Source organism: Chlorocebus sabaeus, chromosome 14, assembly GCF_047675955.1.
Source record: "Chlorocebus sabaeus isolate Y175 chromosome 14, mChlSab1.0.hap1, whole genome shotgun sequence".
Taxonomy (NCBI): Eukaryota; Metazoa; Chordata; class Mammalia; order Primates; family Cercopithecidae; genus Chlorocebus; species Chlorocebus sabaeus.
Window position 1 is genome coordinate 9,513,073 of NC_132917.1, and position 17,465 is coordinate 9,530,537.

Genomic DNA, 17,465 nt, shown 5'->3' on the forward strand with positions numbered 1-17,465 from the left:
TAAATCATAATGATTGTTACTTTAAAATATATAATGACATGAACCTACAGCGAGACTCATCACTGGACAAAAAGTCACGTCTGTTCCTGTAAAAGGCCTAATATTTCTGAATGAATGACTCAACTCCTAAAAATTAGCCCATCTCAAAATCAGTGACCAAGATTCTGCTCTTCTTAAATTTACTCTCCAGTTGTAGTTTTTATGCATCTTTAAATGGCCTTCCTAATATTTTTCACCATTTTTTAAAAAGTCTCTACTGACTTTTTAAAAAAGTCAGGCGCCCGCCACCACGCCCAGCTCATTTTTTGTACTGATACATGTTTAAGTTACAAGGTATAACTATATTCTACCAACCGTGTCAAAAGAAAACTTACTGATCTTCTTTGCCAACCAAAGATTAACAAATGAATGTACAAATATGTTGAAATAAAAATCTGATTCTATTCTCGTCAAGTGTTAGAATGCAATTTAAAAAATGTACTACTATCTATCTAAATGCCATTTTAAAGAAAAAACTGCCAAGTAAGTTCTAACTACAAAATAGATGCAAGGTTTAAAATTTCTGATCTCAGAAAGTAGTTTAAAAAGCTAAAGACAAAGCTCCTAGATTTAAATCCTCCCCCCACCCCAAAACTTTACTTACACTCTTTTCCTCAGGAAAGGCGTCCTCTCTCCTACTGAGTTCTTAGCAGTGTTCTACATCCTCTTCCTCTAGTGCAAGGAAGCCCAAAAAGCAGAGTCAAAAGGAGATACCACAGGCTGAGCCTGCTTTTAAAAGATGCAGAGTTTTTCTAAAGCAAGGAGACATTTCAAATTGGGACAAAATGTTGAGAATAATTTTTTTTTTGAGACACTCTGTCACCCAGGCTGGAGTGTAGTGGCATGATCTCCGCTCACTGCAACCTCCGTCTCCCAGATTCAAGTGATTCTCCTGCCTCAGCCTCTCAAGTAGCTGGGATTACAGGCCTGTGCCACCATGCCTGGCTAATTTTTGAATTTTTATTATTTTTTGAGACAGTCTTGCTCTGTCACCCAGGCTGGAGTGCTGTGGCGTGATCTCGGCTCACTGCAACCTCTGCCTCCCAGGTTCAAGCAATTCTCCTACCTCAGCCTCCTGAGTAGCTGGGATTACAGGCGCCCACCACCACGCCTTGCTGTTTTTTTTTATTTTTTTGTATTTTTAGTAGAGATGGAGTTTAACCATGTTGGCCAGGCTGGACTCGAACTCCTGACCTCGTGATCCACCTGCCTCGAGCTCCCAAAGTGCTGGGATTACAGGTGTGGGCCACTCTGCCCAGCCTAATTTTTGTATTTTTAATAGAGACAGGGTTTCACTATGTTGGCCAGGCTGGTCTCGACCTCCTGACCTCAAATGACCCACCCTCCTCAGCCTCCCATAGTGCTGGGATTACAGGCCTGAGCCACCATGCCCGGCTAGAAAATAATCTATTTTTTAAGGCCACTTTGATAACATAATTCATTACTCAGCACATACCATTTTACTGGTCTTAAGACATGATAATTTTTTCCCAATTCAAAATGTTATTTTTACTAATATTTTTATTTAAAAAATAGTGTCCTGATTTAAATTTTGGGGTACCAGAGTCCTATTGAATTCTGCTTTTTCATTTCCCCTTAAAAACAAGTATAGGGGCTGGGCGCCATGGCTCATGCCTGTAATCCCAGCACTTTGGGAGGTCAAGGCAGGTGGATCACGAGGTCAGGAAATCAAGTCCATCTTGGCTAACACAGTGAAACCGTCTCTACTAAAAATACAAAAAATTAGCCAGGCGAGGTGGCAGGCGCCTGTAGTCACAGCTACTCAGGAAGCTGAGGCAGGAGAATGGAGTGAACCTGGGAGGCGGGGGCTGCAGTGAGCCGAGATAGCGCCACTGCACTCCAGCCAGGGAGACAGAGCAAGACTCTGTCTCAAAAAAAAAAAAAGAAAAAAAAGAAGAAATAAACCCCAACAAATATAGGTTGGGCATGGTGGCTCATGCCTGTAATCCTAGCACTTTGGGAAGCAGAGGCAGATGGATCACCTGAGGTCAGACGTTCCAAGACCACCCTGCCAACAGTGAAACCCCGTCTCTACTAAAAATACAAAAAATTAGCCAGGCATGGTGGTGGGTGCCTATAATCCCAGCTACTCGGGAGGCTGAGGCAGGAGAATCGGTTGAACCCAGAAGGCGGAGGATGCACACCACTGCACTCTAGCCTGGGGGACAGAGTGAAACTCTGTCTCAAACAAAAAAAAAAAAAAAAAAGGAAAACAAGTATAAATGAAGCCTTGTTTCATATTCACATTTTAGGATCAAGAAGAATCCTACATAGCTATTTTTTCAGATTATCTTCTGACTTAAAAATCAGTTCTCAAGTCATTCAGTCTCAGTTATTTTTACTAATCTGAGATCGGTTAGTAAAACAGCCATTGTGATACTATAAAACCAAAATTATTTTGAACTCACTAATAGTAAGATTGAATGTTTACCAACAGAAGTATAGAGTCCCCAACTTAATTTTTTGACTTTACAATGGTGCAAAAGTGACAGGCATTCAGTAGAAAGCATACTTCAAGTACCCATACAATGAATGTTTTTCACTTTCAGGGTTCAAAATTACATGAGAAATCCAACACTTTAGGATAAAATAAGCTTCATGCTCTTTGATCTTGCCCAACTGTAGGGCTAAGTGTTCTGGGCACATTTAATGTTGGATAGGCTAAGGTATAATGTTCATTAGGTTAGGTGTATTCAATGCATTTCTGACTTAGTATTTTCATCTTACAATGGATTTATCAGGGTATAGCCCCATTTTGAGTTGAGGAGTATCTGTATCTGAACTCTTACATTCCTTTTGAATATCCACTGAAGCACAATTCTAGTAACAGCCAAGGCACTCACAATCACATAATTAACTCTGCTAGTTTTAAAATGTCCACTTTATTCCATATAACACTTAACCAGATATCATTTACATCTGAGGAAGAGATGGCCCATGAGACTGATCTATAGTAAAACACTCTAAGAAATGCAGTCCAATTTTATACATTTCCAGGCATCCCTAGACAAGTGTGTCACAATGCACAATGCAGAAATATAGGTATCACTACTACATTTTACATAAAAGGGAAGTATCAATAAACTTTAGAAAGTAGTAAATTCACCTGTCCCTTAAAATATGGGTATGCAATTGTTACAAAGCCATAGTAAATGGTTTATAAAATGTAATTTTATTTTCTGTTACTCTGCTGTTACATAGGGCATAACATTTTCACAAGGCTTTTTTGGGACTACAGTCAATGATTAGCAACACACAATAGTGGTCCAACTCTCTAAATAACAATCACTAGACAAACTGGACACCCTCTCACATGTGCACAAATCTGCATGGAAAAGTACTAAAGGTTTAGACTTGGACTTGTGTACTTTATTTCCCCTTTCTAGTGTATTAAGAAATGACATGCACTTTAATTTGCCAAAAGCAATGCTTGTATTCTGGCAGCAACATGCTACTTCTATCACATAGTAAAGTGAATACCAGAACTACAAAGGCAGGAGGTGTAAGTGAATTTTTATTGGGAAGGGAGGTTGGCAACTTAAACAGCAGCAAATAAAGAGTGAATAAGGAAACTCCCTGTTGCCACAGATATACAAGACCTCCTTATGTGATATAGGAGCCATTTCAATTTGTGACCCCAGCCAGAGATGGCAAGTGCTTTTCCATTCAATCTAATACTTCCAGATTCCTACTAAAAAGGAATACATTAAGAGCATGGAAAAGTTGCTTACTGAAAGGAAACCCCTGAAAAGTAAGGGAGGGAATGTAGAAATTAAGAAGTTATGTGGAACACTGTTTAAATTGTAATTAACTACATTTTCTTATCTTCACAGTAATACAAAACACAGTCACTTGCAGAACTGGTTCAGATTACTTAAATACCAGATACATTTTTAGTCCTCTACATAAGTGTCTGGGAGTTACTTATGTTTATATGAAATGAAGCTATTAATACTTTTCTACAGCAGTACTGCACACCAGGAAGGCCAAGACAAACACAAATCAAGGAATGAAGTTTTCCCAAAGCTGCAGTGTGAAAAGACTATAAACAGTTGATTCCATACACATGAATGGGTTTCTTTGCTATAGGAAATCCAAGTGGAATAAGGAATGGAGATGTGTAAAAAGGTTTCTTGAAGGAAAGAAAGATGACACCCTGTATGGATTTAGTTTTCAGCCCCTTCTGCCGCATCACATTCTTCTCCTGCACTGTCTGATGTCCAAAGCTAGAAAAAGAAGAATCATATTAAGTCATTATTTCTAGATTAGGCAATTACACTAAGTACTACTGTCATATCAAAAATAACTCTAAGAGTAGTAAATTCCTCAAACAATGGAGATCTTGACTAAGACTGAAGTTCTCTCTCAAAACCCCAAAGACCATCACATCCTTGCAGACCTTTCACTATGCATTTACAAAATGGCATACACACGTTATTGGATATATGGTTTTACAGCTTCCTTTTTATTTAAAAAGCACTTGGCCAGGCACAGCGGCTAACGCCTGTAATCCCAGCACATAGGGAGGCCAAGATGAGAAGATCACATGAGGCCAGTTCAACACCAGCCTGGACAACATAGCAAGATCCCATGTTTACAAAAAATTTCAAAAACAAAATTGGCCAGGTACGGGGTGGTGTGTGCCTATAGTCCTAACTACTCAGGAGGCTGAGGCAGGAGGACTGCTTGAATCCAGGAGGTTGAGGCTGCAGTGAGCCATGATTACGAGACTGCACTCCAGCCTAGGTGACAGGGCGAGATCCTGTCTCAAAATAAAAAAAGTAACTTTTTAAAAAAGGCACTCTACTTTCATAATAAGCAAAGTGACAGTCTTAGAATTTAATGCTATCTCATTCCCGCAGCCCAATGCTCTTCTTGAAAGCACTACTGCAGTATTATTACAGACTAATAAAGCAAAAAATGTTCACAGGGAGGAAAAAGCCACAATCATGGTTAACAATTTTAAAGTGTGTGAAGAGCTAAACTATAGCAAAAGCAGACTTACTTTGTGTTTCTCCAAGAATTAAATAGAAGTGGGTGATGGAAGCTACAGAAAAGCAATGTGTGCATGTATAGACAGGGTTCTTGAATTAGACAGAATGTTAAAACTAAGTGGATCTTCCATGATCTCTCTATTTTTAGGATAGAAAGATGAAGTGAAGAAGAGAAGTATTTATTGACTATAATTGTACTTTATTAGACCAACACCAAGACATTAGTGTTAATTTCAGAAAAGCTAGAATCTTACATAATCCTTAGGTTATTATGAAGATACTAAAATAAATAAAAATAAACAAAACAAAATCCCCCAAAGACCTGTCTCCATAATAGAGAAAACAAAACCGATTAAAAGATAGTTAGCTCCAAGGTATACATCTGGGAAGAGGTATAACTGCCTAATTTGCTCTTCCTCTGCAGAACTATTTGCTGATCATCTTCCATTGTCCCCTCACAACCACAGGGACTTCTTATGGCTAGAAATGCAGGGTCTTCATTCCCCTTTCAGTGGATGCATAAATACCCTATTCAGCAAAATTGAACAGACATGGTGCTAATTTTAAAAAAACTATCTAGTAAATGATAAAGCACTAAACAAGGGGGCTGAGAGGACGAGATTTATATTAAAAGATTTGTTCCCTTCTTTTTCATTCTGTGAAGTCTAAGATTTTGCCTATCAAATTTACTTGAACCTACAAAAGAATGTTAAAGTAAAGCTTAAGCTGTACTTTTTCTTGATTACTTCCTTTATCAATTGCCTATCTAAGAAGCAGGGAGAAAAAGACAAACAAAACAGAGACTTTGGCCTAGAAGCAGAGGAGGAGTAAATTTAGGTACAGGTTTACTCCCTAAAAATTCACAAAGTAAACTTTTATTAGAACGAGGTACTTTATGTGATTTTAAGAAAGCCTAGATATCTAGATAGTCCCTAACTGGCTATAGCTGATTCGCCCCAAAATATTGAAACTTTAGAAGCTCTCTTTATTAACATAATTTATCAACATCTTCATCCCAATGAAACAGCTGAGTTCCTATAATGTTAGTTACTTCTCAGGAAGGTCTGATAAAATGCCTATTCAACTTGAAAACCTGCCTACAAAATAATGTTCATCCCATAAAATACTAACACGTATGTCATACTTTCAGTTCTTACGTATCTGCCCTAAAAGACACAAAGTCCAAAATAAAATATATTTTTGTTTCTGAAAAGGAAATAAAATTAAAGAGTAAACAACTCACTGTTAGGTTGTCTCTAAGCAACTGCATGATGAGGGTGCTGTCTTTGTATGAGTCTTCATTCAGTGTATCAAGTTCAGCAATGGCCTCATCAAAAGCCTGATAAATATTAATATCCATGGTAAAATATGTGCATTGACAAAAACTGGTTATTCTACAATTACAAACAAATTTTACAAAATAAGTGAACACCCACCTTATGTTCTACCATCAACAAACTCAACAGAACCATTCTCTCACACTCTCAGTTTAAGAACTTATGAGTATAACTGGAATTCTATAAAACTATACATTTAAGTAAACAAGCATGTCTTGGTTCTTTCACAGGACAAACAGAACAGCAGTAATGCTTAATATACTTCTTTCCAATAAGTAGTAGTATTTATCTGTACAGTGTCCTCTTTATTCTCTCGTTTTGAGCCACTTTGAGGAGTGTGACTAATGCACAGCTATTCTAGTAACCAAACCTGGCAGGCATGACTTCCAATCTTTTATGTTTCCTTCTTAATATCATTTATCCTTCTTTGATTACTCTGCTCAGTATGCTCTGTAGACGTATCACTGCTTATAATCATAGGGTAGAGTTAAGGTGTCAGGGGCAGGAATAAGGTAATCATGATGGTAAGAAAAAGAGGAGATTTCAAAATAAATATAGTAGAAATCATCCCTGGGTAACCAAGTAAAATACCTATAAATTAACATACCTGGTATCTCAAATACTGTAGCTAAAGTAGGTATTTCCTGGACACACATCTTACCGTTTTAGCCAGCGTGCAGGCAAGCTCTGGGTTATTAAGAATCTCATAGTAAAATACAGAAAAGTTAAGAGCAAGCCCCAGGCGGATTGGGTGTGTGGGTTGCATCTCTTTCTTGCTTATATCAAATGCCTCTTGGTAAGCTCCTTGGGAATTATCTATCGTTTCTGTGAAGAGAAAAAAATAAGTGCAATATTAAAAATAACAATCCAGTGCATAGTACATTAACAACTTGAACATTCACTACTAGCTCTTGGTAGAACCAAGATTTTTCTCTGTATGGGTCTTTTAAGATCACGGTAGCTAACAAAAACCATTATCATGGCCAGGTGCGGTGACTCACACCTATAATCCCAGCACTTTGGGAGGCCGAGGCAGAGGGATCACTTGAGATCAGGAGTTCAAGACCAGCCTGGCCAACATGACGAAACCCTGTCTCTACCAAAAATACAAACATTAGCCAGGCGTCATGGTGGGGATGTAATCCCAGCTACTCAGGAGGCTGAGGCATGAGAATTGCCTGAACCTGGTAGGCAGAGGTTGCAGTGAGCTGAGAACGCACCACTATACTCCAGCTTGGGCGACAGAATGACACTCTGTCTCAAAAACAAACAAATAAACACACAAAAACAATATTGTGTACTGGGTATTTAAGAACTTATTTATGGCCAGGTGCAGTGGCTCATACCTGTAATCCCAACACTTTGGGAGGGTGAGGCAGGGAGATCACTTGAACCCGAGAGTTCAAGACCAGCCTGGGCAACATAGGGAGACCTTATCCCTGTCTCTATGAGAAAAAAAAAAAAAAAAAATAGCTAGGCATGGTGGTGCATGTCTGTAGCTCTAGCTACTTGGGAGGCTGAGGTGGGAGGACCCCTTGAACCCAGGAGGTTGAAGCTGCAGTGAGCCAAGATCATGCTGCTGCACTCCGAACCTGCGTGACAGAGTTTGTCACAAACAAACAAACAAAACAAAAAACCAGTTTAGAATGTTGCTTACATATAAACAGCTTAATGGAAAAAAACATGAGATATTATAGTAAATCAGACTTTTTTCCATTCCTAGGCTAAAACTGTTTTCTTATTTTATGTCTTTTAACTCTATTACTTAGAAATGCAGCAATGAAAAATAATTTGGATGGGGTGCGGTGGCTCACACCTGTAATCCCAGCACTTTGGGAGGCCGAGGCGGGCAGATTACCTGAAGTTGGGAGTTCAAGACCAGCCTGACAACATGGAGAAACCCCAGCTATACTAATAACACAAAAATTAGCTGGGAGTGGTGGTGCATGCCTGTAATCCCAGCTACTTGGGAGGCTGAGGCATGAGCCTCACTTGAACTCAGGAGGCAGAGCTTGCGGTGAGCCAAGATCACGCCATTGCACTTCAGCCTGGTTAACGAGAGCGAAACTCCGTCTCAAAAATGAAAATAATAATAATAATAATAATTTGACTGGAATACCCTTTCCCGAAATAATGTGAACTTTACAAAGATCATCAACACCAAAATCTCTGTATTTCTGATTTGGAGAAATACTGATTCTTAGTATCAAGAGATACTATCTGAAAGGCAATATAAAAGTTTCAATACATAGGACAAAATCTGCTCTGACCTGAGTTTGATTACTGGCCTAATTAAAATGGTACTCTCCTTTCACAAAATGTTCAGTATTACCAACACTAATATGATTATACCCATGTTTTGAAAAGGGTAGTTTTCTGTATGAGGCCACTGGCCTATTACCGCTTTAGAGATACTGATGTAAGAGAATTAAGCTATTCCTTTATGACCTGAATCATGTTCATTTTCCTTCCTCTGAAATGGCACATTTATTGATCTAATCCTGACTGGTATAGCCCGCATGCAATAAGAAGTTCTTCCAGCCTGACAGATTAGGAAGCACCAGTGTCTCAGCAATTAGGTTATAAAGACAGCCTATCTACGAATCCCAGACTATCAGAATGTAAATGGGACTACGTGTAAGACCGGAAAGTGCCAATGAGATCCTAAGGGTTAAATCAGGTTAAAGCTACAGCTATGTCTCAATCTCCCAAATACTTCTCTTTGGCTTTCTGATACTTAAATGTACAGTTCTGTGCCAGTATCATGTCCAATTCTGCTTATCTTCATGGCAACAGAAATTACACATCAGTAACAGAATAAGTAAGTTTAGTATATAGATTTTGTTATAGCAAGGTACAACAGTTTCTCAAGTACAAGTTCTCTTTATATATGCAGTTACACTGATATTTAGGATGGCAAAACTCTCATTTTCAGGTCATAGTAACTATTTGTAGGGGTATATCTTTGTAGACAGGGCAAAATTAAGAACAAAATAACAAACTTACTAGAAAAAATAAGGAACTGACACTTCTATTACCTAGAACTTGATAAGTCTGGTAGCAAGCACATACACTAAATTTAATGAGCTCTATCTTACACTCAGCTACCAGTATCCCAGGAGACACTCATTGCAAATAAATTCACTTTTTTATTATCAAGTTAGGCAATTTGGTCACTTTTTCCCATATCCATGTTTTCTATGATAGTCTAGGTAAATAAATAAATAAATATAGGTATTTAATACTAAAATCTATTTTTATGACCACTACTTGATTAATCAACAATTCCTATGTATTCAACCTTCTCAAGTAAAACCTAACCATATGGGTCATTCAAATTTACTGTGAAGTTGGAACAAGTTATACACCAGCAATAACACACTCATTTCACCTCTCCTCCCAGAAATTTGATTATATGTAATTAGCAATGTTATGACCCCTTAAAATAGACGATAATGAATTAATATGACAAACAGAAAAAGCACAACAACCTGTTTCCATGTTCTGTATGTAATTTCCAGTCATCTGAAGTTTTAAGGCATGATGACAGAAAGGCCATGTGAAATGCAGAATCACTCATAAAGTTTACACAAAAAACTCTGGAGCTAAAAATATGGTGAACCAAAATTCTAAAAAGCATAAAAGATTAAGCCCGTTCTAAATAATACCATACGAGATTACAGAGTTCATAGATGAGCTTAATTTTTTTAAACAGCATATGATGTAAATTTATAACCCAATTTTCATTTTTGAGAACGTAAGGTAATACTAATTTTCTTGATACACATTGAATTATTTTTAAGTCACAAAGAGCCTTAAGACTACGTATACTGTCATAGTATCCCATTTATCCCCATTTCTTTTTTTTAATTCTACTTTTGCCCATATAACAAATATACTTACGTTTTCGATCATCACCACATGCAACTTCAGCAAGGTACCGGAAGTAATCACCCTTCATTTTCAGATAGAAGACCTTACTCTCTGGATTAGTTGCATTGGCTATTAAATATTTATCCAACAATTCCTGAAATAAATAAGACAGAACATTAGGCACTAAACTTCTGCCTATTGCACATTATCATTAAATGATAAAACTTCTGCCTAGTGGGCATTTCAATCATTAACTACTACAGTAATACTATACCATACAAGCCCGGACTTGAAACATGTTCTTACAGCAGGGGTTAGGTTGTTGCCACTAGTTGCCCTGGGAGGCTTTAAATGATGTAGCCTATAGTTTCTAATGGTAAGGCTAGATTCTAGATTACACCAAACATTGTCATTTGAAACAGCCTGTCTGTTCACTCATCCATTCATTCAACAAACATTTTCATACCTGCTAGGTGCTATAATGGATATAGAGAAGACTTAAAATCAGGCCCCTGCCCTCAAGAAGCTCACAGTCTGTAAGTACACCAACTACACACCAAGCATTAAGAAAGATGTGGATACGGTGCTAAGAAAGCACAAAGAGGGAGCATCTGGCTCTGCTGGAGATAGCCTCCAGTTAAAGACAGGATTCCCAGGGAAAGAGTATTTGAGGTGTCAAGAAGGAAAAGTAGAAATGCACCAAGCAGAAAACAGGGAGGTGCACTCATTTTAGGGAGGGGAAACAAAATGTTTAAAATATCAAGTACGAGGGAGAACAGTGCTACTCAGTGTCCTCTGCAGTCAAGTGTGCATCTAAAATGAGGTAAATACAGGAATCGAGAGTAAGAGGTTTAGAAACTTAGCACAGCAATTTAAAAGAATAATTTTAGGTCTACGAAATCTATTTTTTTAAAAAAGTTCTTGAGTATGTCTTTTGTTCCTAATTTCATACAAAGAAATTTTCACTTCTAGAGGTACAGGATATGGTATGCCTTGGAGTATAAAAAGTCACAAAAGACAAATATGATAGAAATCTTCTTAGATTCAATTTTTCTTGATGCTAGTCATCCATTTAAAAACCTTTTTAGGGACGGGTGCGGTGGCTCATGCCTGTAATCCCAGCACTTTGGGAGGCCGAGGCGGGCAGATCACAAAATCAGGAGTTCGAGACCAGCCTGGTCAACATACTGAAATGCCGTCTCTACTAAAAATACAAAAAATTAGCCGGGCATGGTGGTGGGCACCTGTAATCCCAGCTACTCAGGAGGCTGAGGCAGGAGAATCGCTTGAACCTGGGAGGTGGAAGTTGCAGTGAACCGAGATGACGCCACTACACTGCAGCCTGGGCGATGGTGCGAGACTCCGTCTCAAACAAACAAAAACAAACCAAAAAAAGTCTTTTTGTATTAAATATTACAAAGCAAAACAAAATTCTCATTAAAATGTTAAGATACTAATACCTACTTCATTGGTTTGTTTTGAGAATAAAACCAATAACAGATGTCAAAAGCCTGGAATAGTGTCACATGTTAAGTACTCAGTAAGTGTTGGCTAGTATCAGCCTAGGTACACAGTTTGCCTGCCCAGGGACAGAGTTTGAAAAGCACTGCTCTAGGAAAAGTGAAACTAGTGAACGTTTTAAAGCAGGGAAGAGAGAAGATCCTTTTTACATTTTGGAAAAATAACCACAGATACAATCAGTTAATATTACATAAAAATACTATCTATGATACCAAACTGGCAAGTCTGGAGAATAAACAAGTAAGGTTGAGTCAAATTCACATAATTGGTAAAGAAAAGGAAAGTTGTTTATAAATTTAAAATAACAAAAGTTTAGAAAATACAATTCTAACCAAGAACTTTCTTCTTGTTTATCTGACTAAAAGTGGTCTAACAAAACGCAATCACTGCATCCATGGTTTTTTTTAGACAAAGTCTCTCTACTGCCCAGTGTGAGTGCAGTGGTGTGATCTTGGCTCACTGCAACCTCCACCTCCCAGGCTCAAGCGATTCTCCTGCCTCAGTCTCCCGAGCAGCTGGGACTACAGGCACACACCACCACGCCCAGCTTATTTTTGTATTTTTAGTAGAAACGGGGTTTCACCATGTTGACCAGGCTGGTCTCAAACTCCTGACCTCAAGTGATCTGACCACCTCGGCCTCCCAAAGTGCTGGGATGATAGGTGTGAGCAAATGCTCCTGGCCCGCAAGTTATTTTTAGAGAAAATAAACAGAGGCCATGTGCAACAGCTCATGCTTATCATCCCAGGAGTCTGAGATCAGCCTGGGCAACATAATAGGACCCTGTCTCTCCAAAGAATTTTTTAAAAACTAGGTGTGGTGGCACACACCTGTAGTCCCAGCTACTTGGAAGGCTGAGGCAGAAGAAAGGCTTAAACCCTGGGGGTGGAGGTTTCAGTAAGCCATGGCCGTGCCACTGCATTCCAGCCTGGGAGACAGAGCAAATGAGACCATGTCTCTAAAAGAAAAAAAAAAAAAAAACACAGAAAAACATTTAAAATCCTTTAATTCAAAAAAGATTTTAAATATCTAGATAATATATATACACACACACACACACACATATATATACATACATATATTTTTTAAGGGCCTGAGGCCAAAGTTAAAACACGCACACATACACATGCGTGCACGTGCACAAAAAAAATTAGTATAAAATTATGTATCGAAGTCCCAGAAGTTTATACATTATAAAAGTGATGAGTATCAAAATTGTGGCTCAAGTTGGAAAGTTGCTGAGCCAGGAGTGTGGCAACAGAGGTCACTAGGGCCACACCCAAACTAAAGGCAACTGTGACAAGTGCTGCTCCAGCATCACTACACTCTTAACTGTAAAAAGAACAGACGAATCAGATTTTCAGAATTTATTGTGCTCAACATCACCAATATAATTTTAATAGTTATGTAATAAACCGAGACACTTGAATCCTAAAAAATTACATTACTTTTTTTCCTCTATTACCATTTTTATGTATTATGGATGACTTTCATACTAAAAACTATTTTTATGAACTGAATTTAGGGTTGTGGTGGAAGGAGGGGGGTAGGAAGCAATAGTGAGATAGTCACAAAAAAGTTCTAGATCTCAAACTGACTCAGTCATTGGAATCTTTAAATGAGTGGATTCTGAGAAGTAATATCAAAGAAGGCAAACATGGTATTTACACCAAGAGAAATACCACCTCTGCCTGTATCCACACCAAGGAACCCTAATACAAAGTAAGACGCCTCTCACTTTTCTTGTTCCTCCAAGTGAGTCAGTCAGTTACAATGAAATTCCACAGGATCTCCAAAAAGGTGCCAGCTCTGGTGAAGATATTATTTATAGTCACAAAAAAAGCTACTCAGTACCTTTAAGACCTAGTGCTCTGTTAACTGTGGTAGATGTGTAAGAGCAGGGGCTGAGAAAAGTCTGACCAGAACAAGGGTTTAGGGTGAGGAGTAGGAAAGAGAGAAACTTCCAGTCTAGCACTAGTCTCTCCTGAGTCACGCATGCTAGATGTGTGGGTGTTCACAAGGACTGTGGACAAAGGGCCTTCCAAGCATTCAGAAAGTTGTCAAACAGCTGCTGCATTCATTACAACACAGCCACTTATGAGCTAACCTTTCCTTTCTAAACTTATTAACTTTGACTACTAATTTGCATATAGCCATTACGTATGATTTACAGTGTTGGGCTTTTATAAACTGACTTGGGCATTACTTCCATCCTGGAGTTGTTCAGCCAGGTATGGTTCTTTGTCAGATGCCACTAGCTCTCTGTGAAGGAAACAACAAGTACAGAATAGTTCCGTCTTTCCATATACTATCAGTAGTGAAAGATGTTTACTTTAGCTCAACTAAAAGACATAATGGATTCTGCTTCATGTCTTGCCCAAATAATCAAGTCTGTATCTGTATTATCAATACCAAATATTATTAATACCAGACAATATAGGCTACAAATGTGTAATCTTTTAAAATTATTGTAAAAAATACAGATCAGAGACCAAAAACCCCAAACTGACACATAACTCCCTGAAAGTCTTTCCAAATAAGGGTACTGGTAAGAGGTCAGGAGGGAGGGCCAGGTGCCCTGGCTCACACCTGTTATCCCAGCACTTTGGGAGGCTGAGGCAGGTGAATCACTTGAGGTCAGGAGTTTTAGACCAGCCTGACCAACATGGTGAAACCCCATTTCTACTAAAAATACAAAATTAGCTGGGCGTGGTGATGAATGCCTGTAATTCCAGCTATTTGGGAGGCTGACGCAGGAGAATTGCGTGAACCCGGGAGGCAGAAGTTCCAGTGAGCTGAGATATTATACTCCAGCCTGGGCAACAAGAGCGAAACTCCACCTCAAAAAAAAAAAAAAAAAAAAAAAAAAGGAAAAAAAAAGTAGCCAAGAGGGAGCATAGTTAGAAGTTCCCCCACTGATTTCTTCTGTACATTATTCTTATCAATTAAGCAGGAGCTCTCCCTTGTAAACTCTTTAGCAAATTTTACTATCTTGGGAGTTTTGGTGGGCTAATACTGGAGGTCCCTCTGGTGCTGACAGTGTTACTTGACTGAGGAGTAAAACGCGGATGGTAGTGTGTTCCTTTTTGAGAATGTGAAAACTAAGAGGTCAATGTACTACCCACAATAACGAGATGAACTAGTAATTTAGAACACTCTAGACCAAAGAAACAAGGTTAAGTAAAAGGAAAGAACGTAAGTTATTACAGAGGATGCTTTAGGAAATGCTAAAGGAACTCAGAATAAGTTTAATCTTAGAAAAACAGGGCGGGAACAATAATAGACTATAACACAAAAGCCGTAAAGATTTGTAAGAAATGAAACTGTCAAGAAATAACATTAATGCAAATTTAGAACAGTAACTATTCCTCCTTTCTCCCACCCCCATATCTTAGAAAAAAAGGCTTCCAGAAGAAAAACAAAATCCCCATACGATTTTTAAGAGTTAACTACTGTATAAAACAATCCTACTTGCCACTTCAACCGCTTTTTCAAAATAATTTATTTGGTTTCAGCGGTAAAATTCTGTAACACTCAACAACTTAATCTTTTAATTCTAAATTCATTTATAAGTGATTTCCATTTTACAGACTTAGCTACTCTTGTCTCTCATTAAGCTTATTATGCTTATTTATAGGATTGATTTATTTAAGAAAGAGTAGATAACTGTCATGAAGAGCCTTAAAATACAAGCAAAATAACAGGAAGCAAAAAAAAATGTTCTAAGAAGTTTCAATTTCCTAATAGTTTACTGAGGTTCATTAGCAAACACACTATTATCATGCTGAATCTCTAACTTTAGGATACACATATCAGTCATTATTCCTATATTATCAGTTAATCAGGATATGAATAGACCCTAAAATGGAGCGTTTCTAATAAAGATAAGGCCAAATCTAAGCTAGAGATTTTTCCCCCCTTGAGACGGGGTCTCGCTCTGCCAACCCAGGGTGAAGTGCAGTGGCGCAACCTCAGCTCACCTGCAACCTTCGCCTCCCGGATGAAGTGATTCCTCGGCCTCAGCCTCCCCAAGTAACTGGCACTGCAGGCACCTGCCACCACACTCAGCTAATTTCTGCATTTTTAGTATTGACAGGGTTTCATCATGGCTGGTCTCCAACTCCTAACCTCAAGGGATCCGCCCTCTTCAGTCTCCCAAAGTGCTAGGATTACAGGCCTCAGCCACAGCGCCCAGTTTAGAGATTTAATCAGTAAAACAAAAAAGGGACAGAGTAACTCTGTGTTACGTATCAGAATATTGAGTTTTAGAAATTAGATTATCATTTGTGGAACTTTTATACTATCGTTAGCTCTATAATCTTGTAGGAAATCACACCTTCTCAAGTGGTTGTCTCTGTAATTATGTAATGAGACTATTATGATCTAAAGGTCTCTGGTCTCAGAAACTTCCATTTTATGACTATACCTGCTAGAATTAAATCTCATAAAGGATTTGCTGCCCTAACCAAGAAGGCAGTGAATCACCTAAGACTTAATCCAAGTTGATCATATAACATCAACTCATCTATGGAAATATTTTTAATCATTAAAAAAATGAATGCATTAAACAGTCAAATGTCCTTAAAATGTCCATTTTAAAATGTTACTAATTAAGAATTGTTGGGCCAGGTGCAGTGGCTCACACTTGTAATCCCAGCACTTTGGGAGGCTGAGGTGGGCAGATTACGTCAGGAGTTCGAAACCAACCTGGCCAACACGGTGAAACCCTGTCACTACTAAAAATACAAAAATTAGCCAGGCATGGTGGCAGGCACCTGTAATCCCAGCTACTCAGGAGGCTGAGGCAGGAGAATCGCTTGAAACCGGAAGGCAGAGGTTGCAGTGAGACAAGATCGCGCCACTGCACTCCAGCCTGGGCAAAAGAGCGAAACTCCATCTTTAAAAAAAAAAAAAAAAAAAAAAAATTGTTAAGACTTAGAATCCAAGAATGACGAATCAACCCCATTCTAGTGCCCATGTTAAGTTCATTTTCAAAAAAACGAAGTAAGGAATGAAGTAAAAATTTTGAGAGATAGAAGCAATCCTTTTATTTATTTATTTATTTTTGAGACGGAGTTTCGCTCTTTATTTATTTATTTATTTATTTATTTATTTATTTATTTATTCATAGAGATGAGTTTCTCTATGTTGGTCAGGCTGGTCTGAAACTCCTGACTTCAGGTGGTCTGCCTGCCTCGGCCTCCCAAAGTGCTCGGATTACAGGCATGAGCCACTGCGCCCAGCCAGAAGCAAACCTTATAACCAATGTGACTGATCCTATACTCTGTGGGATTTAGCAGACACCACACAGCAGACATCAAACTCAAGTTGCAAAGCCTAATCAGATCCTTACATCCTTGCATCCCCAAGGTTAAAACTTTTCATTTAATCCTATACCAAATTCCAAACCTCTACAACCACATTTTAACAATGAAGTATACTGGAGGAGTAAAGCAACCATGTGATCTGGCTGCCCAGGACCATTCCAGTTTAAGCCCACTGTCTGTCCCAGCAGACAGATCTCATTTTATTGTCTTTTGCAGATATTGTGGTGTGTTTTTGTAGTTTTAACCAATTGAAGGTTTGTAGCGACACTGACTCAAGAATGTCTATCAGAGCCAATTTCCACCAGCATGTGCTCACTTCATGTCTCTGTGGCACAACCTGGTAATTCTCCCAA

At 38.5% G+C, this 17,465-nt stretch overlaps 1 protein-coding gene across 1 annotated transcript in view; it reads right to left on the reverse strand.

Annotated features, from left to right (window-relative positions):
* Positions 1 to 2,923: 2,923 nt before the first annotated feature.
* The window catches only part of YWHAQ (tyrosine 3-monooxygenase/tryptophan 5-monooxygenase activation protein theta), a 48,160-nt gene continuing 33,618 nt past the window's right edge, over positions 2,924 to 17,465 (reverse strand). The window contains exons 3-6 of the mRNA XM_007971516.3: positions 10,295 to 10,418; positions 7,053 to 7,216; positions 6,298 to 6,393; positions 2,924 to 4,286 (exon numbers count right to left, since the gene is read on the reverse strand). Of these exons, the coding sequence (XP_007969707.1) occupies positions 4,227 to 4,286; positions 6,298 to 6,393; positions 7,053 to 7,216; positions 10,295 to 10,418 (444 nt within the window). The 3' untranslated portion in view covers positions 2,924 to 4,226. The remainder of the gene's footprint in view (positions 4,287 to 6,297; positions 6,394 to 7,052; positions 7,217 to 10,294; positions 10,419 to 17,465) is intronic.